Here is a 24,745-nt window from a genome sequence, read left to right as displayed (position 1 = left end):
CTAAAAACCTGCCCAACCTGACATCGCCGTAAGCGTCTCCTTCCGTATGTGGCACAATGGTTCCTGCACGGGTCACGACCCAGGAAGCGACTGCTTCCGGGGTTAATATTTTACTTTGCCTGTCACATGATACGGTAGTGTACACACACATACACACGGTGGCCTGTAATTTAGAATATTCACCCACGGTGTTGGTGACCAAGAAACGGCCACAGCCGTCGGACTCTGATTTACCAAAATATTAGTACACGATGAAGCGAAAAATCTACGGAACCGAGTCCTAAAGGCTACTACTAACTATTGGAATGTAATTATTCGGCCCTAGGCACCTTCTAAACCTCGGTCACTCACGGTCGGGACACCCTCGAGCGTATCGTAAACGTGGCCAACGTGGGCCATAAAACGGCCGTTGATGCCGTTTTTATGATTAACACATCAAACAAATCAATCAACTAGCCTTGCCCCGGGCCCGGCTCGGCCTTCCAGCGTGTGCCCTCAATACCGTCGTTTTTAGTGCGTGTCAACTGGCGCCCCAAAAGGGAAAAGGACCTTCCCTAGCTGGGGGGGGGAGGGGTCCGGAAACAATAATCCTCGGCACTTGTCGGCATTAATTGTCGCGTCGCTCTCGCCTGTACATCATTTGTGCATCAAGCAGAACCACATATCGGCAGCGCGCATTATGCGGGCCCGTTCTAGCCTCGGCCCAACTTTACTCACGCCTCAAGGGTTGACAGTTCCGACGCAGGATCCACTTGAGAACTTCACCGACTTCTGAACCGACCACCGGACCACACTGACTCTCGCACACACTTTGGGCTTTGGGGCAGGCTGGCTCCGATAACGGGGACTTCTGTCGACGTCCGTGGCGCTCCAACACTGAACCTGTTGCGGTATGAGCGTCCCGGAAGCGGCCGGTACAGCCTTTATAGCGACCCCCGGAAGGGCCATGCTGTCTGCGTGTGGGTGTGTTTGTGCACGCACTCGATTGGTTCACTCTCTCGCCCGGGTCTCGCCTCTCGCTTACCCCCGTCGGGCGTCCTGGAGAAAGCTTCCTACGCGCACTGTCGGCATCTCGCTCATCCGCTCGCCACGCCACACGATCGTGTCAGTGACGCGCGCAAAACGGCGCTTCCTTCGGTTGCGGGCGATGATGGTGCGCCTTTTTCGCACCATCTTTGGCTTGGGAAAGCTCTCCGCCGAAAAGCGGTCCGCAATCAACAAGTGATACTTGGAGATACGAGGGTCAGAATATCCTGTCTTCGGGGGTGTTCCGGCTGCTAATTGGGGAACAACAATGTCCGATTGTTTTTTTTTTTTTGGTCAATATGTTGCCCATTGAGTTGGACCATTGAGCCATTGAGGAAGTCCCGTCCTGATGGGCCGTAAATTGAGAGCAGCCCTCAGTGACGATGGAATGGAATCCCTGGTTCGTCTATCGCACCGTGTGCCATGAAAAACTCCGCCACGCTAATCTAACATCTAGATAGGAAGCGAACCGTTCACTTTCGGCACTGGCACTGTCATTATTCATCACGAACGTGTCATAACGACAGCGCGGGTAAAAACCGACCGCACGCCAGGCAAACAAATTAGCATACAGATATACGACGGAGCTCGAAGGGATCAAAGAAAGCGCCCACGGAAGCTGGCGCAACTCTTTAAAGGGCCCCTCCCTTTTTAGGTCCCTTCTCGCTGGGGGTTTAGTGTCGGGTCATTAGTTTGGCAAAAAAGGCCACGAGCGTCACGAGCGATTCGATTGCATTCTTCACTCCGCCTGGAAGTGCAGCGCGCGGGAACGTGACTTTGACGTTTTCCAACAATCGCCAATGAATAATCGGAATCGCTGCCACTGGATGTTTCCGATTGAGTAGCCCAGCTTTCCATCCAGTGCCGTCGTGCAATATGTGGGGCAAACACATGGACACGGCCGTGACGTTGGTCTTTTTCAAAATTATGCTGGTGATATTTAGATTAATGTAAGAAGCCAACGGGGACGCTGGCAGCCAGGACCCCCGGGCTCTCTTGTGCAAGTTGTAGCCTTTTTGTGGCTCGCTTTCTTCCCGTATCTCTACCCGAGCAGAGGGCCCTGTCTTGGCCACACTCCCAATTAAACTCGGCGAACTCGGCTTCGTGACATCCCATTTTCAAGCACAGGTTCTGCGCTGATCCTAGCGATATCCCGTTCGTATTTGAAGTTTGAGTCGGAGTCGTGAAGTCGAATTAAATTTATTCTGACCCGCGGGTGCGGGCTAAGTTTTGAAATTCGCCAGCCAGTTCGCCACAGGCCCGCCGGCGGAACTAGAAATCAAAACTCGGAATGAGTTTCTCGGTGTGATGATTTTAATTGGCCCCGAAGCAGCCCGTCTGCGCCGGGTTAGCTGTTGCTAAATGCTTAATGGCACCAAATATTTTCGGTACACGTTCCAAAGAAATCCGTCTTCGTCTGTTCCGGCGTGTTGTTTGTGCAAAACAACTTCAGCCTTCTTCCGCTGCCGCCGATTCGAAGGGAATAAATTTAGAAGCGTGACGTCACACGGTTGCCCACGATTGCCGCGGGGCCCGCCTGTGCATGTACCGTGGGACCGGGTTTATTGGATAATGAACGTGAAACACAACTCTTTCATTTTCCCATCCCCACGGGTCTCGGGGATATGAAATATAGGTCCGGCCCGAGTCAGTGTTGCAAAAAGCTGCACTCGCTCGGGTGGTCGGGGACCCTATTTAGAGAGAGAAGCGCAGTTCTTCCGAAAAACCCCGATTAGTCACCTATCTAATCTTACGCCAAGCTTTTCGATGCCTACAAACCTCGTGCGCCGACAGCCGCACAAGGTGCTGGGTGGGATTTTCCCACCCAGGGAACGTCCGGCTGGGCCGGGCCGGGCCGCGTGCGTTATATGAGACAGCAGTTAATTAATACGCACCGATAATTTATGTACCAGCCCGGCCTGGGGCGGGGGAGGCACTGGCCGATTATCGGCGATCAAACGCTTTCGTCAATTCCAGGTGCTTATCGCAGCAAATCTTTGGCCCTCGGTCTCGCCGCCGTGGGGGGTTGGGGGGTACGTAACGAATGTTATCTTACTTTACAGTCACCACCCAGGCCTTATGGTTCCGATGTAACGGATACACGCTTCACGCACCGGCGGTACCGGAAGTGATGAATTCGATTTTTCCCGAAATTGGCACCGGCCGTCGTATGGCATTAGCACCGGGGTACCCCGTTCGGTGCCGTCCTCGGGGGAACCGAAAGCTGCTTACGTAAAATAAATTGCTAATCAACGGACATTACACAACGGACCTTGGACATTGGAGCCGGCAAGACACATCGGAGCACATCAAACGGAACAATCTCTGATGCAGGGCGGCCCGAACAGCTGGCCTGAAATTCTATCTTGCACTTATGCGTGTGGTCAATCGGACACACACATACGGAGAGCACACGCAACTATCCATTTCTTCCTGGGGGTCGATAGGAACCGAGGTCGAACCCGGGATGATGCGGCACAATCGAGCAAACGTCCTGCGGAGGGTGTCCTGGAAAAAATATCCTGTCCACCATCAACAGGAACTGCCGGTGGCAGCGCTTGTTGGCCACCGCCCGGCAACAGCGCGAGGAGAGCATGATTTTATAATCTTGTAATTGAATTTTATGGAACTGATTGTCACCGTGTGGATTGTACTGTAACGAAAACAACACCCGCCCAACCGGTACACTGCTGACGTGGTCGATTTCGTCCTCAACCCAACCACCAAAGGTCACGCGAATGGCCAACGGCATTTGTGGACAGTTTTCGATTTGTAATTGAGAAGATAACTTTCGAGCGAACAAATTTCTAAACCAAAAATTTCAGTAAGGGCGCCGGGGGGCGAGACAGCAGCTCGCCTTTCAGCAGTACTCGTAAACTTCCCCTCCGGCAGCAAACATTGAACCCGTTCTGGGAATTTGAATTTTGCAAACGCCACCATCGAACGGCGCCTTAAGGCGTTGTTGAGAGAAAGCGTTCGCAAAGCTTTCCGCCTTTTCGCGTGAAGTGCTTTTCGCTCGTCACAAAATGAACGAGAGCTTTGGATGGAGCTTTTGGGCCGTAGCGAAGGGATCACTTTAATCTAGTTTCAAGCAGCGAAAGTCCACGGAAACGAAAGTTGCATACAATAAATGCATCTCGGCAGCTGGGGACCGCAAAGTGCACCGATGACCAGGCGCCTCCATGTTTGGTTTTGGTTTCGAATTTTACAATCAGCAGCACGGTCGTCATGAGGACACAGGTCGTCTTTGAATTATCTTGTCCGGTAGAACGGACCGAGCCGTAAAAAAAGCATTTTTTTTCTGTGTTAAAATATACGCACTGTCAGTGATCGAGCAAATCGAGCGATCATTTTATGAATATAAAAATAAATGTACAACCAAAGTGTGAACCATTTTTGAATTAAAACAACCGTCACTAGGAATAATTTAAAATCGGTAATTCAATTTTTCGCAATGGAATCAACTTGAAACTTATCATTGGTTGGGCAATTGATCGCCACATTGCTATGTGGAAAAAAGGGTAATGAAGCAGATGTTATTACGGCTCAATTATGGGGTTCAAGTTTAATGCAATTCTGCTCTGCTTAATGTTGAAATTTTTTTCCAATAACTGGAAGATAAAAATCAATCACTCGAAAGCACAGGCTATTTTCCATATAAATTCAGCAAGCGAATTATCTACCTACCTGGGCAAATATCATTATGGATAGTCAAAATATATCATACTAGATAACATAACTACCGTCCACACTTGGAAATGTTACATAGAAAACTAGACATATTCATCAAACTGCTTTACCCTTAATCAACAGAAAATAAAAACTAAACTTGTCAAATAAACTTCCAATTTTGCTCCCTCTCTTAACCTATGCCTCTTCTCTGTGGTCACAATGCTCCAAAACTAACTTCCAGTCAACACAAGTCAGACTGAATAAAATTCTCAAAATGATCCTTAATTTATACTTGAGAACACCAACAAATCTGGTTCTAAACCTTTTAGGTAATCAAGCATTTATGTCTTATAAAGTTCCAAGTTTAAGATAAAACATATGAAATTCTAACTGATCTTAATACTCTGATGTTAATTAAAATTCACTGACCACCACAAACTTTCATTTTAACAATGTCGGATCGTAGAGCAGTTGAACACTTCATTTCGATTGTACATTTACTGAATTTAGTAGTTGAAATTTGTAGTCCTTTTATTCATGTATTTAAATTAAACACGGCACATTATTTATGTGTGTATTGTGTTTATGTTTTTTTATTTCATCAGTAGACGAGGGACATATTTTGCCCAACACAGAGGCTTCTTTTGGGCTGCTTGGATTTGTTTGGAAATAAATAAACTTCTCCGCGAACTTTTAATGTCATCCAGCATGGTGCGGGAAATGTAACGCGCTGCAAACACCCAACAGCGAAATATTGTATTTTACTTGTTTTCTAGTTTATTAAATCGTAGTAGTATAATCGGCACCACGTGCACCCGTTACACGGCTGCGGCTGTACCTACGGCTTGCGGCGCCCATTGTCCTTTAGTAATACGAGCTTGTCCTGCACGCCACTAGTTGATGCTCCGTGTATTCCAGTCAGGATTTTCGGAGGTGCACAGACAGCTTCCAAGTCAAAAGACTTCATCAACGCAAAACAAAAATGCCCCATTGCTTTCGGGTTCGTGTTTGTGCAGTGTCCAGGAGGGAGAAATCCAAAGGGCCTTAAGGTCCTTACAGTCCCCGATGCATTTCCCGGCACTAGGCGCACGCTCTTAGAAACAACTGACCGCATTGAAGTAACACTTCCAGTACCGACCCTTTTTGGTCTTATCTTCGGTGCCCCTGGTCTGGATGTCCATCTGTGGGGAAAGTGAAAAAGTGCACAATCTCATCATTAAACGGTCACACGCGCCCAAAGCCTCCGGCTTCTCAGTGTTCCAGTCCTACCATTTCATCCAGCAGCTCTTTCCGCGTTTCAATGTCATCAATCTCGTCCGGAATCACGTTGGCCACCCTGTCTTCGGCATCCGCATCCGCGTCCGCTTCTGGGGTGGAGTAGGGAGACAAGAAAAGAACATCACGGTCAGAGTCCCAGGGAAAGTTCCAATCGCGGCATGATTGAAAAAGGATAACTTGGTCCACGTCACCGGACCGCGAGCCAATGGTGGGCCAATTTACCGGCGTAATAGCTTTTCATCAGTTGCTCCGTTTTGCTTGCGGAAGGCGGTATTTTGGCCGGGGCCAACGAAAACGTGGGCTTGCCGGTGTAGCGGCCATCGCGATACACCTTGTTGATAGGCCGACCACCACCGTCCTCACCGTCGCCCTTCTCCAGTGCATGGTGCAGGGCCACCATTAGCCGGTCCAGGAGCATCGCCGCCCGCTTCGGAACCACCATCTAACGATAGACGAGTAAACGATAGTTTAAGCTGTAGTTGGATTGGGGTTTTACAGCACGGTTGTGGTTGCCGCCAGGTAAATTCAGTTTTGCGACAAGTTTTTCATAACTTTTACTAACTGAAAGCGTTCTATGATTAACGCTGTTAATAGAAGAACAGTAACAGTTGATTGTGATTGAAGATGCTAGCAATGTTTAAAAAATTATGTACATATTTAATTTTTGTTTGAAAATGGAATAAGTAAAATAAGAATCATAGATCTAGAACCAATTAAGGAGGTTGTTGGAGCAGTTAAAGAAAATAAGTAAATAACGAAAGGCCCAAAGATTGCATATTTTAATTACTAACAGCAACATCTTCTGTGGATTGGAGCCAAAGTGACTTTTGATCAATTCAATCTCACGCTTATTTGTGCAAATGCTTCGCTCCTACAATGAAGGAACTCTTCTGCATTCTTGGCAACATTTTTCTTTTTTACTTCAGTATTCTGCAGTGCACGTGGCAAGATAAAGCATCACAAAAGTACCACGAGATTTACCCTTTCAAATTCAAATATTAATTCATACGGTCAACAGGGATATGTGGCCCGTCCGTAGGGCATCTGTCTCGCTGCTCCCACTAATCGGTTTCTAAGCGAAAGGCAGTTCAAACCCTGATAGAGCAACAACTTGAATGCAAAACTTTGAGTGTTGGTGCTTAATACAGGGTGGTCCATTAAAGATATTTGTTTTTAATTTGATTATAAATGGCTGAATATTTTTCGATGGTTAAACATTCATTCGAAAGGTTCATTCATTACATTTATGTATACAATTCTCAAATCAAAACTTATTGCCAAAGTGGTAGGTCTTCAACTCAAACGCAACGATACTTGAAAAGCACATTTCATTTAAGATTATTTTCACCTCAGTGGCTTATAAACATAATTGTCGTTTTTGGGGTTCAAAAAACCCACAAGTCGTGCAAGAGAAACCAATACAGCCAAAACGAGTGACTGTTTGGTGCGGGTTTTTGGCTGATTGGATTCTTCCGCGGTATTGAAGCTGAGGATCAGATATCCTTCGCGCAATGATGTGTACAGTTTGATGTTGCCAGATCGTGGTCGAATTTAACCTGGAATCGGCTGTATTTGGCAATGAAAAACAAAAATAGCATCACCCATTAATGCGTTTAAAATTCATCATCGTTCATTTAACGCCATACTTTAACAATTTCAGGATTTTGATTAATACAGGATTTTGACCTCAATCGATCCAACTTTGCGCCACGGCCCCTTTAAAAAAATAATTGTTTAAAAAAAATTAATAGAAAATAGACCAGACCAGAAATCAGAATGACCAGAAAACACGGCTAATCTTCCTTTTTTCAACAACAGAACAGAAACGTAAGGAGGAAGCCGGATTGTGCCGTAAAGCCAGCGATGAGACAACACTAAAGCTGTGCACCATATCTGCGCTTATCAGAGTTGTACAGAATTATCGGCATAAGACCGTAAATCATGTTTCTCAATTTGCACGATGCAATAAGCATGCGTTACACAGCCCGGACGTTTAGTGGAAACTGAAAACACGTACCATGGATAACCTTCAACAGCTACTCAACGCGTAGGTTTGCCTGGAAATGTCCTATTTACATTCTTCAACCCACATTCAGATAACCAGGCTTTGGTTTCAGAAAAAAACTGAGAAACCCCAACTGAGCGCTTACCGGATAGTCGTCGTAGGTTACTTCCGAAAGTTTGGCCATCTCGTCCGATTTGACTAACTTTGGCGGTGGCACCACGGATTTTAGGTTCGCCAGCCTGCACCACACGTTGGGCGTTTCGATCAGCAACAAACAGATCGTTATCTGCAGAACGGCTCGTCGCATTTTCGCACGGTTTCCTATTGCTGTGCTAGTGTCCGGTCCTGCTCGAAGGCACCACTCGATTCGGCGGTATCACTTTATGCACTGCGCCTGCAAACTGAACCTCACCTGCGGGCTCGTGAGATTTACCGCAATCACGCCCCAATCGCCGGAACACCTTTGGCGGAATCAATTATTGACGACCGCATCCATCATACGCGACACGGTTTTCGCGCACGGATGCTATCAGTGGGCAAGGATCAGTGGCACCGGTGGGCCGCTGGCAGCGTTCACGATGTCACCACGAGGCCTGTTTGCTGTGTGATATTAACCGAAATGTTACAGCAAGGACACGGCGCCGGTGTTTGCGAAGGGATCCCTCGTGTCTCTACACTCCCTGTTCGTTTCGTTCGTTGGAGATCGCAGTCGAAAGTGCCGGCCCGCGGTCTACTTCTACTTCTGAGTGACGCTACTCTGAGCTCGATCGTCTGGCAAACCAATCTACTCGTCTGCGGCCACACTTCTGGCGCTTTTATAGACTGAACCGCGTTCGCCGTTTCAACTCCAACGAAGATTCGGTTGCACGCACACTTGGATCGGAAGGCGGCATCCGGTACACTAGGTACTACCGAGTGTATCGGTGTATTGGTGACGGTAGTAGCTGACGCTGAAATGCCACGCTGCACAGCCAGCAACAGGTTGGCACGCGGATACTTTCGGAAATAAACCTCCCAAACTGAAGCTATTTATCACCTTCGATTGGCTAGATTAACAGAGAGAGTCTTTGAATTAACTTTAAATTAATGATTAACTTTTTCAAATTAACAAAAGTATGAGTTGTCCTTGGAGAATCTATCATTGCACATCACATTGTACAGTGCCCAGATGAAGACGAAGGCATGCCCTGCGTTGCTGTGGCACTCGAGAAATAACTGTGGGCTTTATGGAAGTCGGCTCGCGGCTAAGAATGACCAACATGAAAGGATTTGGTAAAACGGAAAATTAATTATTCACCGGGGTCTGCCTCAATTATTCAGTGCTTAGATTTTCGTCAATTGGGGCCTTCTTTTGGGGGCGTACCTTTTATGTGACTTTGCAGACACCGGCTACAGAGAAGGTCCTAAGGTCGGTTCTGAGAAGAAACGGCGCAGAGCGTTGTGATAGCCACCTAGAAAAGAATGAGGGGCCGAAAAATTTCCAGCTCCGCCAAATTCCATTCAAAACTAGAGATCAAATAGCGATGGCTAGTGGTTTGATTAGGGGGGCCACCAAAATCTATGCCATTGCCAGACGCAGCGTGACCGGAAAAGTAAGTCAATGTCAGGACGCTGCCCATCTTTGGTGGACCTTTCCGAATTTTTCCGGCACCTAGTAGGACGTATTGCAAACATATGCCTAATTTGGGGGTCATTGAACAAACGCCCGCGCTCCCGGGCCGGGAAATGCATAGTTAATGTTTCGTTATCCAGCCGAGTCTCGCGAATAAATAAAACCATAAGAGCGAGGCGCCTCTCGCTCGGTGCTCCGCGGTGTTCGAGTCCGGACCGGAATGCAAGTGGACCCGATTAAGCCGTTTCATCAATCGGAAAGCGCCCTCCTGTCGCTGTGAACATGAAAGTGCTTTCAATGCCCGGACAAACGGTACTCCATATTAAGATCTCAATTCTCACGACACCCCCCGGAAGACGGGGTCGTCCTCTGCTGATCTCGGCTGCTACGCTGTGGCGTTGTGGGAGAGTAATCATGAGCTGAGGGAAAGACGAGGAAAAATCGACATGCGGCAGAACATATGCCGTGGCTGCACTTTGCCATCGGTGCAGTGTCGAATGGCGCACCCAGTTCCGACAAGGTATAATTTAAGAAATATGTCGTGCATTTCCAGCGACATCTCTCTGATGTTTGCCCACGTGTATCCCGCCAGACTCTTTTTGCTGCGCGCAGAGAGTACTATTCGAAGATTTTTAGACAATCAAATGGCAAACCGATCACGTTGACCTGCATTGCCGAGCAGATAGCGGAAGCAAAAAGTCACGCACATGTTATCAGCGTGTTAACAATCCTACGCACCCCCGTGGGTGAAAGGATTCCTCGTAAAATCGGTTCAATTTAGTTTCATCGAGTTCACCGCAGGGAGTGCAAAAACCATGTTTGGTGTCGCATTCTCTAGTAAACCGATAGCCGGCATCGGAATTACACCAGCGAATGGACATCAAAAATATTTACCACTCCTTAATGTTACTGCATCAAGAGCGATACTAAAACCGACAATAATTATCCGACGAAAATGGCCACATTGCGATTGATAATTAAAGTTGAAAAAGATAACGTAAGTTGCTTCATAATTTACAGCTGCGGGTTATGACAATATTTACTACTACGAACGTAGTCGAATAGAGCTGCTGAAGCATGGTTCCCGGTGTTTGATCATTTTTCTCTCTCAATATTGAGCTATTTTGAGTGTTTCTATTTTTCAAAAAAGATTTAAAATGTTAAAACAGATTTCAGCGTGCCTTTGCTTCCGCACAAACAAGACACACAAAACAAGAAAATAGGTTGGCAGTTTTCTAAAACGTCGTTTGGACTAAACTTCCTCCAAGAGAGTATAATACAACCACTAACAGGCCTCAAAGAATTCATAAACTATACAACCAAATGCATCACACATTAGTGCTTATAAAAGTATCAAACTTTTTGCATGGAAAGTTGCAAAATTACTGTAAAATTTCTAGTGATTGGTCGTTTGGTATGAATATTTTCAGAACGAAATCTCGAACGAGGCATTAATTTTGTTTTTGTTTTTTTGGATTTGGAAACTTGCTGCTTCGTGAAAAACACAAAGAAACAAAAATGGAAGAAGTTCGCTATTCGAGCAGTGCACTTTCAGCGCCATCTACAATCGAGCAGTTGCTCGCCTCTTTAAATCCAAACGGCCAACGAACATTTTTTAATTACTTTTTCGGAAACTCATTTCTGTGGAAAAGTGGAAATATTGTCAAATATTTGAACGCAACAAACAAAAAGTTTCTTTAATATTAGACACAATTGCCGGCCGGGACCAATTTGAGCACGTCGTCGGTTGATCTTATTTCTTCTAGAAAATAAAAAAACCATTCGCATTCATTAGAATGTCTCCATCTTTCTGAAAGCACTACAACAGAACACGGTTAAGGTTTGCTAACAAAAGAGATAAAAAAGAGCAGTGGAAACGGTATACGGTTTAGTTCATTTTTATTACTACTGTCCGCTATCAGTCAAGCTGTGATATTGGTGCATGTTCTGCCAAAGCAGGAGCTATGCGCAGAAAGAACAGTGCAAGTGCTGTGCAAAAATGGGATATCATTGCCCGTCAAACGCACACGCTCCCACGCTTACGAAAGACCTTCGATTGTAGGGCATTCGATGGAAAGGCGCGTCCAACGTGCCACAGTATCAGTATGTTACTTCTTGTGCGCCTGTGGTTCACTCCAAACAAAATATCAACAGCAACAAGTTCAAGTGAACAGCAGTGCGCCACCACGGCAGTTATGCTCTTTTATGCTCACCTAGAAAACAACCCCACAATATATCCCTTTACAAAACATTCGTAATTTTAATCAGTGCAAGCTACACGGTGCAGTCCATTAGTAGTATGGTGTGATCTCTCCATGTGGCCAATCTTTTCTGTGGCCAATCTTTTCTGTGGCCAATCTTATCAATTAACGCTACCATCAACAAGTTCAAAATACAAGTGCAGTATGTTTAGCAGCCAGTGCCCAATAGGGTACCATGTTGTTTGTTGCTACAATTGATGCGGTGCAATTTCACACATGATTAGTGTATTAGTGGCAAACGTTTCTGCACAACGTCTCATCATTAGATTTTAACGAAAAATAATGCAAAATGTATATGGGTTAAATTAGGCAATAAATCAAAATCAATCAATGAAAACTCCTTATTATTTCTCAACCTTGTGTGGCTTTTGGCCGCATAAAAAATAGAAGAAACATATCCACATAAACTTATATTTAGCAACAGAAACCGCAATGAAAAAGGTTCTAACAGAAATGTCAAAAAATGAGAAAAAACACAATCGAAAATAAAGACAGAACTTTTTGTCATAAATTTGATACCTAAAGTGTAATGCGCCGCACTTGTGACATATTTCTATTCTTGTTCTACGCACTGCTGGCTCGTTTAGTCAAGAATATTCATGGAATACAGCGTGCCGCTTTTCATTCCGTTGTGGCCAGTACGCTTGAAACAGGTTCCGTTTGGTGTTTGTTGTAAAAATGGCCTCAAACGCCTCATCACGATAGATCGGAAAGGTTATAAAGCACTGAATAAATTAAAGACGGTCTCAATTCTGTGTCCTTCTTCTCCTTTGTTCTCATTTTGCGTTAGTTCGCACGTTGCGTTTGCTTCTGTTCCGCGTGGCGTTCGCTTCATCCAGGATGAGGCTTGCGTTAGATTTTTGCTTTGTAAGAAAAAATGAAACAGATTGATTGGTCGCCGCAAAGCAGAAAATAGGAAACGAACCGGATGTGCTTATTTGCCTCCGTTTTAAATGCATTTCACACGTCGAGCGAGTAAAATGGACAGCTCAACCCATGCTAAAAATACATCGAACAGTTATGGTACAACACGCGACGACAATAAACAGCAAAAAGGAAAGCCCCGAAACGTTAATCGTAGAAATAGAGAGGGAACAAGGGAAAGAAGGAGATTCATTGGAGTTCTAGTTGCCACCCTGCATGCTGCATCGAAAGAAGTGACAACTAGTGTTTAACGATTTTGGTTTGCTTTTGCTCCGTTTCTCCCTTAACGTGCTCTGTTTTGTTTTGCAACTTTCGTGCCCTTTTCTCCGTGATGGATCCGCGGAGCTTGCAGCATCTCGACCATCCCTCATCACACTCTGCCTGCTGTCGGGTTGTGCTTGTGGTTTTTTGTAGCTTATTTTGTTGTTCTCTGCATCAGCCGTTGTCGCTTTGAGCGCACGGTTTTAGTTGTACTGCTCGGGAAGAACGTACGAAATGTCATCCCACGGGTGACGGTAGAGTCCCTGCTTGAGGCGCTTCTGATCCATGAAGTGCCCGATGAAACCGATGCTACGTCCCAGCACGAACAGCGAATTTATCGCCCCGATGTTGATGTACTCCTGAGCTTCCTCGCTATATCGAAAGGGAGTCGTCGTGTAAGTCTACCATCAACGGACACTTTTGCAGCACAAATTACCTGGTAAAAGAACCGCAGTTTCGCAGCAGATCGACGAACGAGGTCGCAATGACTCCGTCCACATTGAGGATCAGGTTCGGCTTCTTGCTGGTGGTAATTTTTTCCACCTCCAGAGCGTACTCCAGCAGCGGATAGGCCGGGAAGTTCTGCATCACAAACTCTTTGATGATCTTCACGCGCACGTCAGGATTGTTGATCGATTTCACGCGATGGCCGATGCCCATGATCAGTTGACCCTGCAGTGAAAAGGTTCTCGGTTGTAGCCGTGATTTTCAGTCGTATGGTGTAAGCCACCACCTACTTACCTTCTTTCGCATCGAGTTGACAAACTCCATCGGGTGCAAGTTGGAGTCATACGCCTCGGAGAACTGCTTGGCAGCACCGTCGAGAGCACCGCCGAAGCGATCGCCAATCGTTAGTAAACCGCTCACGACGGACGACACCAGATCCTTGCCCGCTCGGGCGCACACGATTGTGTTGTGAGCACCGGAAACGGCTGGTCCATGGTCGGCCGTGACCATGAGACACATTTCGAAGAACTTGCAAACGTACGGCGGAAGACAACGCTGGAACCACAGCAGCGATACTACACCGCCAATGCCAACGTTCTTCTGCAGCACATCGCTGATCGGCATGCCCGCGTACAGCAGTTCCTGACCTCGCTCGTCGCAGATCGACGTCATGAACGAGGCGGGCTTGCGGATCAAGCCCAACTCGCGGGCCCAGGAGTAGTCCATCGGCACCGTCGGTGCGGGAACCTCCTCCGCTGGCACGATGTGTCCCTCACGCACCAAATTCTCGTACACCGAGCCAACCAAATCACCGAGCGTATCGAACGAATCTGGCACATGAGCGCCCGCTTCGCTCAACGAACGGTTCTTGGCCGAAGCCGTTTCGCGATCCGAGTTGGCACAAGAACCGGCATGACCGAACTGCACCTCGGACGTAAACATGGAAGCGCACGTACCGATACACCACGCGATCAGGGGCTTCGTGATGCGGCCATCCCTTAGCGCTTCGCACACCTCGTACTCCTCCACTCCGCCGACCTCACCGAGCAGAACGAGCATCTTGGCGGCCGGATCGGCCTGATACCGCAGGATGTGGTCCATGAACGTCGTGCCAGGATAGCGATCGCCACCGATCGCTACGCCCTCGTATACACCGTCCGTGGTCAGTGAAATGATGTTGTTCAGCTCGTTCGACATGCCACCCGAACGGGAGACGTACGCAACACTACCGGCACGGTACAGCTTGGAATGTAGAATGTTGTCCAACATGCCACCAGTGTTGCCGATCTTGAAGCAACCCGGCTTTACGCCACCTACCGTGGCAGGCCCAATGATCGATACCTGACGCTCGCGAGCCGCCACGTTCAGCTTGCGTGTCAAATTTTCCGGAATACCCTCGGCGATGATGGCGATCGTGCGAATTTGCGGATAGTCTAGCACCTCCACCGAGCTGTCGTAGGCCGACCGGAGCGAAGCAAAGTTCACCAGCACGTCCGCTTCCTTGTGCTTGCCGATCGCTTCGGACATTTTAGCGTACACCGGAATCAGCACCTCCTTGTGGCCCCAGTAGAACTTTTGCTTGTGGTAGCTGGTGAACGGGTACACCATCGCTACGACCGACGGTTCGTCACGGCTACAGGGAAGCACAAGCACAAAACACGGGTTAACGTTCAGTGATCACTTCTCGGGCGTTTCTCTGCCATCTTACCGACAGATAAAGTCGAAATCCAGCATCGATTGGACGGCCCGGGTTTGCATGCCCCAAACGAGTGCCTTCGTTCGGTTGGTAAACATCTGTCGATACTCCGCGGCCGATGCGACGTCGGTCTGCGAGAATCGGACCGCCCCTCCGCCTAGCGGGGAAGCACCGGGAGGTGAAGTAAGTTTCTTACTAACGCTACTGCTACTGCCAGAGGCTAAACACACACATGCGTGATCGATCGACGAGTTACGATCAAGGGGAAGTTCATGATATGGTGAGGTGGTGAGCGTGTAGGGTTTAGCAACAAAACAATAGTCAAACAATAACACACGCACACATGAAGCGATACGAATAAACAGCATGACGTGCGGAAAGGGAAAAAAGAGAAGAAAAAAGGAACAGAGCATGGATTATGTGAATTTGTTTAAAATAGGTGATCGATACCGATATTGGTGATGATGATGGTGTGTGGCAATCGGGGAAATTTTACATGCGAGCACGTCCAAAGTCGAACACTAATGCTGCCGTTGAGCTGTAGTCCATACCATTGATGAAACCTTCTAAATGGCCATAGTTTGACTTGCCCAATTTCTAGCAGTTTCGAATTGGTATTGAATGTCGATCTTGCTAAGTTTATAGGCTATTATTACTGTTAACAGTTAACAACAGTAAGCTGTAAGCTTATTTAACAATTGCCATACTTGTTGCAGGTATGGTCTGGGGATATATTACGTCTGCATTTGAAATCGATCAAACTTTGAATGTGGTCGACATTCATTTGGTGCTCCTTAGACCACCATCATTTTCAATACCAAACACACAGCCCCGGCTAAACAGTTGCCCAACAAATAGGAACTCAACAATATTACATGTAGAGGAGTGCGAGTTTAGATAAATGTGCGTTCCAACAACGAAGCGCGCTTTAAGCGGCGAAAGCAAGAAGAAAGTCCTTCCCGGCGTCCCCCAAAAATATGTTAAATTTGCAAAACAAAGATGCTAACATGCGCGGGTTTCGCGGTAAGCACTCCAGTACACAGCAATATTGTTCTTGAGCTCTCACCTCCCTCGGCGGCATTACTGTTGCTGGTGGCATTGGCAAAAGATGTGGCACTGAGCAAAACCTTGAACAAATACTTTCGAAAACCAACCATCGTCAAGCGCGAGAATGATGTTGATGATGATGCATTGGAAATGGAAATTTCCGAAGGAGCGCCGATGGGTGGCACCTTGTACGACTCGCCAATTGGGTGTTCTAGGCAGGGAAAAGCGTTAGCGGGGAGCACAGCTACGAGATGATGTAAAATTGTCACCCACAATGCGAAAACCATCTTCACCTACACGGACCATATCGGTCGCATCGCTTGCTTACCATTCATGACATCGTTGGCGCTGGCGGAGGATGACTTCTTGGACGATTCTGCTGCTTGCTGCCCACCCGGCAAGAGGAAGTTGGCGGTGGCAAAGTGTACGTTGCAACTCTTCGGAATCGGTTTCTTTCCAAGCGCCATACCACAAATGGCCGTCATGTGCGTTTCCGGCCCAAACACATACAGCGGAATACCTGGGACGATGGAGAGATCTCGTATTAAGATCGTGTCGCACAGCATTGCAAATTTCGTGAACTCCTACCCAAACTGCTGCCGATTTCGCGCATCTTCCTCAGCCCTTCCTGGTAGTTGGGGCCAGCGCGACGCACAAATATGGACACGTTGTGATCGATCAGCTTCTGCTGGTATTCGCGAAGCGCCGTAATAATACCACTAAACGTAGCGGCCACGTTGGTGAAGTTAGCAATACCACCACCGGTGATGAGCACCTTTCCATCCGGATGCTTTGGGCTGCTGGTCATCAGACTGAGAATGGTTTTTGCGTACTCGTAGGTCTGCTGTTCGGATGGGGCTCCGCTGTATTCGCCGTAGTTGGCCAGCTCGGTAGCACCACCGAGATCACAGATCGTATCGGAGTAGATGACACTAGCGCCGCCGCCAGCCACCATTGTCCAAATGCGTCCATTACGGTTCAGGATCGTTAGCTTCAGCGAGGCACCACTCTTCGCATCTAGATCGGCAATGTAGGCCTCCTCCGGGAATGCGTCACGTCCGAATGGCGGAGGATAGTCAATGTCGCCCCACTTTGGCCGGCAGATGAAGTCAGCGGTCGCATCGAGCTTTGCGGCCAGATCGAGAATGTAGATCGCATCGCTCGTTACAACCAGCGGGTTGATCTCCAGGTACGTGAAGTACATGTCCACGTACAGCCGGTAGAGGTTGTAAACAAACTTGGCAATTCTCCTGCAACGAAACGACGATTTAAGCAATTTTGACACCCAATGCCAAAAGTGAGGCATCGCTCCACACGACACTCACTGCTTCTTAGCGCCCGATATTTCCGTAAGTAAAACTTTCTCGATGTCCCCCAGTGAGACATCTTGTCCGACAGGTACATCCAGCTTCAGGGCCTTCGAGTCAACATCGCCGATGTCAACGCCTCCCTGATGATAAAACAGTATCGTGTCTGCCGTTCGGTGTGAATAAATGCAGACGTACGCCTCTTCATTCTGCAAAGGAAACGGAGCGAGTCCAGTTGCTGTACGGATTAGGATCCTAAATGACGCGCAGTTCCTCTAGGGACAGCCTTACATCTTTGTGTGGTATGAATGGTTCGATGATGAAGTTGCGCAACTTGCCGGTCGCGTTGCCAACCTTCTGATCCTTGCCGAGCCGTTCGGCAATCCATGACTTCACTTGGGACAAGTTTTTGTTCACCGCGATCAATCCAAGCTTGCCTCGGCGCTTGATCAGTTGATCCGGTTTAACGACTAGCGGCTAAAAATCGGAAAAGTAATGATAGAAATTAGCAGCGAATTCATTTTGTGTGTTATTTTTACATTAACATTTTGCCACTGCTCTTTTTGTAACATTGAAAATTAATCCACAATCATCAGTCCAGTAACCGACGGGGCAGTGTTGCGTGTAATTTAGCACAATAAATACGATCATTTGTTTCGGTATTCGGTATTCGGCGAGCCTAGACAATCAACAAAACACGTGATCATATACCGTACTTTGAACGCTGGTTGCTTCTGTACGATCAGCAGAATTTGCGTTACATTCTTCAATCCACACAAACACACCCGATCTTCTCACTGTTGCGTCGATCCAAGAGCAAATCATCGTCCAGTATATAAACATACTTGGAGAAACTCCGGTTTGTACCATTTTACGTCACCACTGTGCCTCTCCGTCCCATTGGGGTGTGACGGAATAAGCATTTTACGTAAAACGATCGTCGGATGAAGGCCAGAGAGAAAAAAACCAAACCCGTCGCTACGAGAAATAACCATGAAGATCATAAATCGATGGTGGTGGTGAGCAAAAAGGCATACCGTTTTTTGTTATCGAAACACCACAGTATGCGAGAACTGGGTCTAAAGTTCATTGGAGGCAGACAGACACCTCCTAGCTGCTGATTAATTTAGGGATGCAGCTTTTAAAAAATGGCTGTTGAAGATTATTCATCTTTTCAAATTAATTATGCTCTGTTCATAAGCAGTGCTTAGGGCGAACGATCAAGGATGTGTTGTTAAATTATTGAAACGAATAAAACCAATTCACTCACCGATTTCTCCAGCCAGGGATTGTCCTGCACCAGCTGCTGCCACTGTGTTGTTTCAGTAACGGTCGCAAAGCGACACTTGGCCGCCCCATGATCGCCTTCCAGGAGGCGATTGATGATGTCTTTACCGGTGGCTTCGCGTATCGCTTTTGCGGACATCGTGGACAATCAAAGGGCTTATGAACTGGTTCGCGTTAGTGATGTTACTTCCTAAGCTGAACGGAAAAAAATATTATTATCAGTGTTATGATGACCTGTTTTATGGTCCGTCGAGCGAAAGACAGTTTGTGTGCGTCCTTTCAAACGTTGTAAACCTTTTGGATAATCCAGAATAACTTATCTATTTTTTTTATTAAAAACAACCTAAGAGATGAAGACGTTAAATTTACTTTCTGCGGTTGAAATAATCTTTTTTTTACAATATATCTCGAAGATAATTGACAGTGATGTCATTGATAATGGTTGCTGCACCTTAATTCGCGATTGTCGATTCGCGCGATTGCCTCACTCAGTGGATTCCGCTCAGAAAAATAATCATTACACAACGAGGTCTATTAACAAAAACTCGTCAGCCTTTATCGCTCAGGGTTCCGTTTTAATTCAAGGTGTGATGGAATCGACATCCCCGACCGAGCAAAGCGCCACACGTGTGATCCGACACCCTTGCACTTGCTGTCGTGTGTATTGCACCCAAACCCGCATTACATCAACAAAAAGGGGAACCCCTTGTGGCAGCCCAAAGTCTCAACCCTTAAGCAGATTCGGAGGGCCCTTCTTCCGCGAAGAGATATCTTGTCTGTTGTTTATAAGGCCTAGTGCTGGTGGTGATAGTTTTACTACAAAGCGACAATCTCGTACCAACACACGGGTACAGCCCAAAACCAGTCTGAGCCGTCGGTTGCATCGGATGTCTCGGACACCAGAAACAACCACCCAAAAGGCCCATTACCGTAACACAACGGACGTTAAAGCGAAAAGGCAGGCCAGTCCGGACAGCGACTAAGCGACGCCTAGAGAGAACTCACTTTCACTCTAATGACACAACAATGCGGTGCGCGCCTTCGAAGTTTGTCTTCCGAAAGGCCGCCGTATGTTTGGTGTTGGCGGGCGGCTGGCTTGAGGTTTGCTTCGGATGGGTGTTTGTTGAGCCGCCTGATCGCGCGACTGTTCCATCGACTTGGTGATTACATCGATGGAAGGCGGTCTGCCAAGGCGGCCACCGGTGGCCACTCGCGGTTAGCAACATGTAGCTGGTTACGTGTGTCGAAGGTGGACCATCGAACGATAAAGATTACAAAATTCCCGAGGAAAGCATCACACGCGAGGATCGCGCGCATCTCACGTTCCTTTGCCCGACAAGATAATACAATTCAAACGGGCCGTTTTTTATCAATCCAATCCTATTGTGCCACTGCGCCGTGGAACGAAGCTTGAGACGGTTTTGATTTATGAAGAAGCCGTGATTCCATGATTTAGACGAAATGCAATTGTACTATAGGATATCATTAATTTATTGTTAGGTTCGAACCGATGTCTTTCGCTTAGAAACCGATTAGTCGGAGCAGCGAGAAGAACGCGGCACACTGCATAGGATAATCAGCGATTCCCGACCCCGTACGTGGCGCACCGCTATCCGTCCCCTTTTTTCTTTTGCCGATCGCCTTCGAGTGTAATAACCACACCCGACGGTCGACAGGTTGCCGAATGCAGCCCGTAATGAGCCATGCTTAGGCAGGCAGGGGGGCAGGTAAATCGGTGTAATAAATATTGTCTGCCGGGCACGCTACCAAATACACACGAATCGGTTCTCCTCCACGGCAAGTTTGTTTAGCACACTTCCCAGATAGCGACCCTAGAAACCGCGATAGTCATTCGATTGGCCACTTGGGGTTGCATGTTTATACGGCGACTGCCCACCCCGCCATCAGCACATCACCCACCAAGATAAAGCGATAAGCGTTCCTGGCACGCACATATTAACATTTGCTGCAGCTCTTCCGCAACCAATCTTCCGGCCACTCTAAGGTGTGTTGCATCGGCCCATCGGCTAGCAGTCCGCCCTGGAGTGGAATATTTGTGGGTTTTCGGGAGAAATGAAACCATATCAATTGACCGGAGTTTCGGCGTTGTTGAACCAGAAATATCGATCTTGTTTTGTTTTCTCTCTGGCCAATCCGACTCAAGTCAAGGCACCACAGCAGTAACTACGGCAGTCAACGCGGCAACTTTCTCTACCAAAAATATATTGAAACGGAACCGCACAACGCAATACGCGAGACGTTTGTTCTCTGTTCTTCTCACCTGCGAAACGAGAGAGAGTTCACGGAACAACGACGACGACGGAAAACTCACTGGTTACGCGGATTGTTGGACGGAACGCGCCAAGGAACCGCGCGGCCAGGAAAAGGGCACGACGTGAGAGAGAGACAGGGAAACGAAAACCGAACCAACCACCACGAAACGCGCCTCTCGCATGCGGACCCGGAGCAGGAGAAAACGATCGACCAACCGGATCGACGGTACAACAACGACTGACTGATTCGAACGGGGTCGAGGCGCGCGAATCGGCGGTTTTTGGGCTACGACGGGTCGCTGCCTCGCGGTGCTGGGAGGGTTTTTCTACTTCGTTTCCGCCGTCTTGGAAGCTTCTTCTTTCCACACTGGACAGACGGGCGCGCGTTACTTCCCCGTTGCTGACCATTGCTCATTTCCTCGCTTATCTCCTCAGCTGATGCCGGCGATTGGTCCGCCTGGTTTCCACGCGAGTTTTGCAAACGCCTAGCAGCGCGCAATCGTAGCGAAAGGAGCATCATCCCACGGGTCGGTGGTCGGTACGTGTCGGTGGTCATAGTCATGTGAGGCGTCCAGCATGCGTTAATCACGAACACTGATACTGGCGTGCAACGCGCTATGACCTACGAGCCATTTAATACCCCATCGGGACACTGTCAAGGACGGATGCTCCTTGAGTGTGTCCCCTGCGTTTGACCCAGTGGCAGGTGAAGTGTGCGCGTGTGTTTGTTTTACATGCCAGCTGGAGTCTAGGAACTGGTGGCGATTGTACGGGAGTAACCTTCGTCCAATTCAGGTTGGTAAGGTTGCACACACCGGACTGCAGGAACCAGTAAGTTCTTTTTAACCCCAAGAACACTGATGAATTTTAATTCTATGTAATTTGCTGCCATAGTTCTTCCTGCTTGGCTGATACCGATTGCGCGCGATTAACGTTGATTCTGAACATCATACACCTTACATTAGGGTGAGTGAAAGTGTTGGTCAGCACCGTTAGAGCATTAGCAGCTACGCGGAACTGGGTGTGATTAAAACAGGTCTATGGCATACATTATTAAACAATATCTAACACACGGACATTCCTAAAGGTAACCGTATCGTATCCACGTGCGCACGGCAGGTTGATTTACGTAGCAAATACTCATGACTGCGGAGAAAAAGGCAAAGTTCGAATAGAGAGCATTTCACTATCATTCTCCAAACAACACCTCCTTCCCGTGACCTCTAGATTCATCCAATGCCGTCAATCGATAAGGGCGGCATCGCCGGACGCTAGAAACTGTTCCTCAGAACTCGTCCTCATGACGCAATAACCCTTGCAATGGTGGCGACCCTAAACATCTTGGAGAGCTGGCTGATGAAAATTGCATCTACAAAAGAGAACTGGAAAAAATTGCTCTCCACGAAACGAGCAAAGAATAACTTTCCATAACTTAGCTTCCATTCTTTACAGGCGGATGGCTACATCGTTCTTTTTAAAAGATAACTGAACGGAACGACTCGCCACATGAATGTACTTTTCGGTTGTTGGCGTCATTTCCGTAAACTTTTGTCGCTCATTTGACCCAAGCATTCATTATATAATTATTTTTATCTAGGCATTCACACCAGCAACTGTTCGATTCGCTGGAAGAAAGAAAAAGAAAGAATGCAAATAAAGCATAAGAAAACCTGCGCCAGTCAGAACGACCTGAAAGATCCCGGTTGAGATTTGCACGAATACCCGAATCAATAAAAACCAACCACTTCATTGCACCACCAATAAAAACGGTCGAAAGGCACGATTTCAGTGACGTCATCGCTCCATCTATGGTTGCATAATGGAGCTCTTGGTTCGTCGTCGAGAAGACAAGTGATTCAGAAGAAGACTTTGAAGAGCGCATGGCGCAGCATTAATACTGGCTCTGTCGTTGGGCTTCCGAAGATTAATTTGCTCCAAATTGCATTGTCTATCTACAGCGGACGGTCGCTAATGGGGTGCTATTGTTGATAAGGGACACGTTCGACTCAATTGTGCTGCGAAATAGCGCCGCCAACCCAACGCAGCAAACATTTTTTGGCAGCCATCTACGATCGATACGCGGGGATACACAGCAACCTTGGCAATGAATTTTGCCCCATCCAATCTACAACCTCCGTCGTCAAGGTTAAACTGCCCAACGTTTGCCTTGCGCTCTGCTCAAGCACCACTTAAGCGTCTCCGGCCTAATTTGTGTCCTATTTCGCAGGAACGAAAGGACTTTAAATGTAATTTGCTTGCAGTAATGGCACTGCAAAATCCAGCCCCTGTGCGAGAGAGAGTGAGAAAATCAGACAGAAACGGGGGGGTCGTATCTCACAACCACCAACAGCCAGTAATATCGTTTCATACATCAGGCCACATCTTGCAGCAATATCGTACGATCTACCCAGTCACGGTTGCCACGCTTCTCATTCCGGGGCACCGGTCGCCGGTAGCGTCATCAGCGGCTCGTGTAAACAGAAGGGCAACATAAACACGCCGCGACGACGCGTGTTTTGTCCCGGCGTCGGCTCATGACATACTTTTTTCGTACTCAAACCCGTACAGTAACCTCACACTTCATGTTTCCATTGATTTACACGGTGCTTCAAACATTCCACTTTCGGAAACCATTTTACACAGTCCAAAAACAACAACCATAGACGGTGCATTGCCGAAAACAGATAGACCCCACTGATAAGACTAGTTGCTCGGCTGGTCAGGCTGGTCCACCCCACACGAATAAAGCACACAGACACGTCCGCTCAGGTTCGCGACATGTTTTAGCGTAAAAGCGCATAGGCAAACGAATGTATTCGTTTTCTTTTCTAATCGCGGCCACCCGTGCGCCGTTCGCTGTTCCTGGTCCGATTAGTCCATCGAAAAGCACGAACATTCACACAAACACACACGTTCAGAGGCACACACTCGTGTCGTGCCCATCGAACTGGGCCTTTTTCTTTCAAGCCACGGCACGGTTCAGCTAATTTATGCAACAAACCAAAGGGACCCGATCGACCACACCGATGCTCGTTGGGCAATCGTCGACACTGCAACACACCGCACTAGCCGCGCGAGTGCTTCCAACTTGGCAATCACTTTTTTTGTGTTTCTTTCGCTTTGGAAAGTTGACCGATTCCCGGAATTGTCAGCGGCCCATGCGTGTGTTCGTTTTCCGTTCGTCATGCTCCTTGCATTGCGCTCTGTTCCCACCCACTCGGGTTATCCGGCAAGCCGTATCGAATCAATTCGTAGCACAACAACCTGCCGAAATTCCCATCGAGCTAGTTTTTTCGCAAACAGCGAATATTTCACACGGCCCTGAACGCCATCGATTCGTTTCGCACACATCCTGCCGTCGACGGAAGGACGGGCTAAAGAACGTACGTTGTTGTTCCTCGTTCAGCTCGCCTTTCTGGTGCCGGGACTCTGGTGGGCCAATCTGAGAACGGGAGCGCCACCGATCGATGGAGGATCCGAAACCGAAAAATTGCTGACACAATATATCTGAAAAGCGTACGCGACCTTCTGCAGCACCGCAAAACTGCGTCTCGTTGACACAAAGATAAAAACTTTACTGGAGAGCTTACAAGCCATATTTTCTTACATGAGAAAAGCCATGTTTTCTTGCATGAGAAAAAGCCATATT

The 24,745-nt window shown here is 47.6% G+C and overlaps 2 protein-coding genes across 5 annotated transcripts; both read right to left on the bottom strand.

Annotated features, from left to right (window-relative positions):
* Positions 1-5,792: 5,792 nt before the first annotated feature.
* LOC131210572 (uncharacterized) lies at positions 5,793-8,288 on the bottom strand. The gene is made up of 4 exons (XM_058203841.1): positions 8,127-8,288; positions 6,199-6,418; positions 5,968-6,065; positions 5,793-5,879 (listed from the first exon to the last, which is right to left on the bottom strand). Exons 1-4 carry the CDS (start codon positions 8,286-8,288, stop codon positions 5,793-5,795), a joined length of 567 nt encoding a protein of 188 aa, XP_058059824.1.
* Positions 8,289-12,792: 4,504 nt separating this feature from the next.
* LOC131211913 (ATP-citrate synthase) lies at positions 12,793-24,602 on the bottom strand. Of its 4 annotated transcripts, none has more exons than XM_058205595.1 (10): positions 24,484-24,602; positions 18,807-19,018; positions 17,828-18,013; positions 17,555-17,745; positions 16,818-17,479; positions 16,558-16,749; positions 15,195-15,402; positions 13,781-15,119; positions 13,476-13,711; positions 12,793-13,411 (listed from the first exon to the last, which is right to left on the bottom strand). In XM_058205595.1, exons 2-10 carry the CDS (start codon positions 18,960-18,962, stop codon positions 13,243-13,245), a joined length of 3,339 nt encoding a protein of 1,112 aa, XP_058061578.1. In that variant the 5' UTR covers positions 18,963-19,018; positions 24,484-24,602; the 3' UTR covers positions 12,793-13,242. The 4 variants fall into 4 exon arrangements, with proteins under 4 accessions (XP_058061578.1, XP_058061576.1, XP_058061579.1 ...); XM_058205593.1 differs by lacking the exon at positions 24,484-24,602 and adding an exon at positions 21,105-21,318; XM_058205596.1 differs by lacking the exon at positions 24,484-24,602 and adding an exon at positions 21,105-21,318 and having other exon boundaries at positions 15,195-15,339.
* Between the last annotated feature and the right edge of the window lie 143 nt (positions 24,603-24,745).

The sequence above is a fragment of the Anopheles bellator genome, chromosome 2 (assembly GCF_943735745.2).
Source record: "Anopheles bellator chromosome 2, idAnoBellAS_SP24_06.2, whole genome shotgun sequence".
In the NCBI taxonomy this organism is placed as follows: Eukaryota; Metazoa; Arthropoda; class Insecta; order Diptera; family Culicidae; genus Anopheles; species Anopheles bellator.
Note: the sequence above shows the minus strand (reverse complement) of the source record. Positions and strands in the feature narration are given on the sequence as shown.

Excerpts from the sequence above, each read along its gene's own strand:
- LOC131211913 (XM_058205595.1), bottom strand. The coding sequence starts at position 18,962 with ATGTCCGCAAAAGCGATACGCGAAGCCACCGGTAAAGACATCATCAAT. Across the intron at positions 17,480-17,554 it reads ATATCGGGCGCTAAGAAGCA|GAGAATTGCCAAGTTTGTTT; the intron begins GTGAGTGTCGTG and ends GTTTCGTTGCAG. Across the intron at positions 16,750-16,817 it reads CGAAATCGGCAGCAGTTTGG|GTATTCCGCTGTATGTGTTT; the intron begins GTAGGAGTTCAC and ends CCATCGTCCCAG.
- LOC131210572 (XM_058203841.1), bottom strand. The coding sequence starts at position 8,288 with ATGCGACGAGCCGTTCTGCAGATAACGATCTGTTTGTTGCTGATCGAA. Across the intron at positions 6,419-8,126 it reads TAACCTACGACGACTATCCG|ATGGTGGTTCCGAAGCGGGC; the intron begins GTAAGCGCTCAG and ends GTCTATCGTTAG. Across the intron at positions 5,880-5,967 it reads AAGAGCTGCTGGATGAAATG|ATGGACATCCAGACCAGGGG; the intron begins GTAGGACTGGAA and ends CTTTCCCCACAG.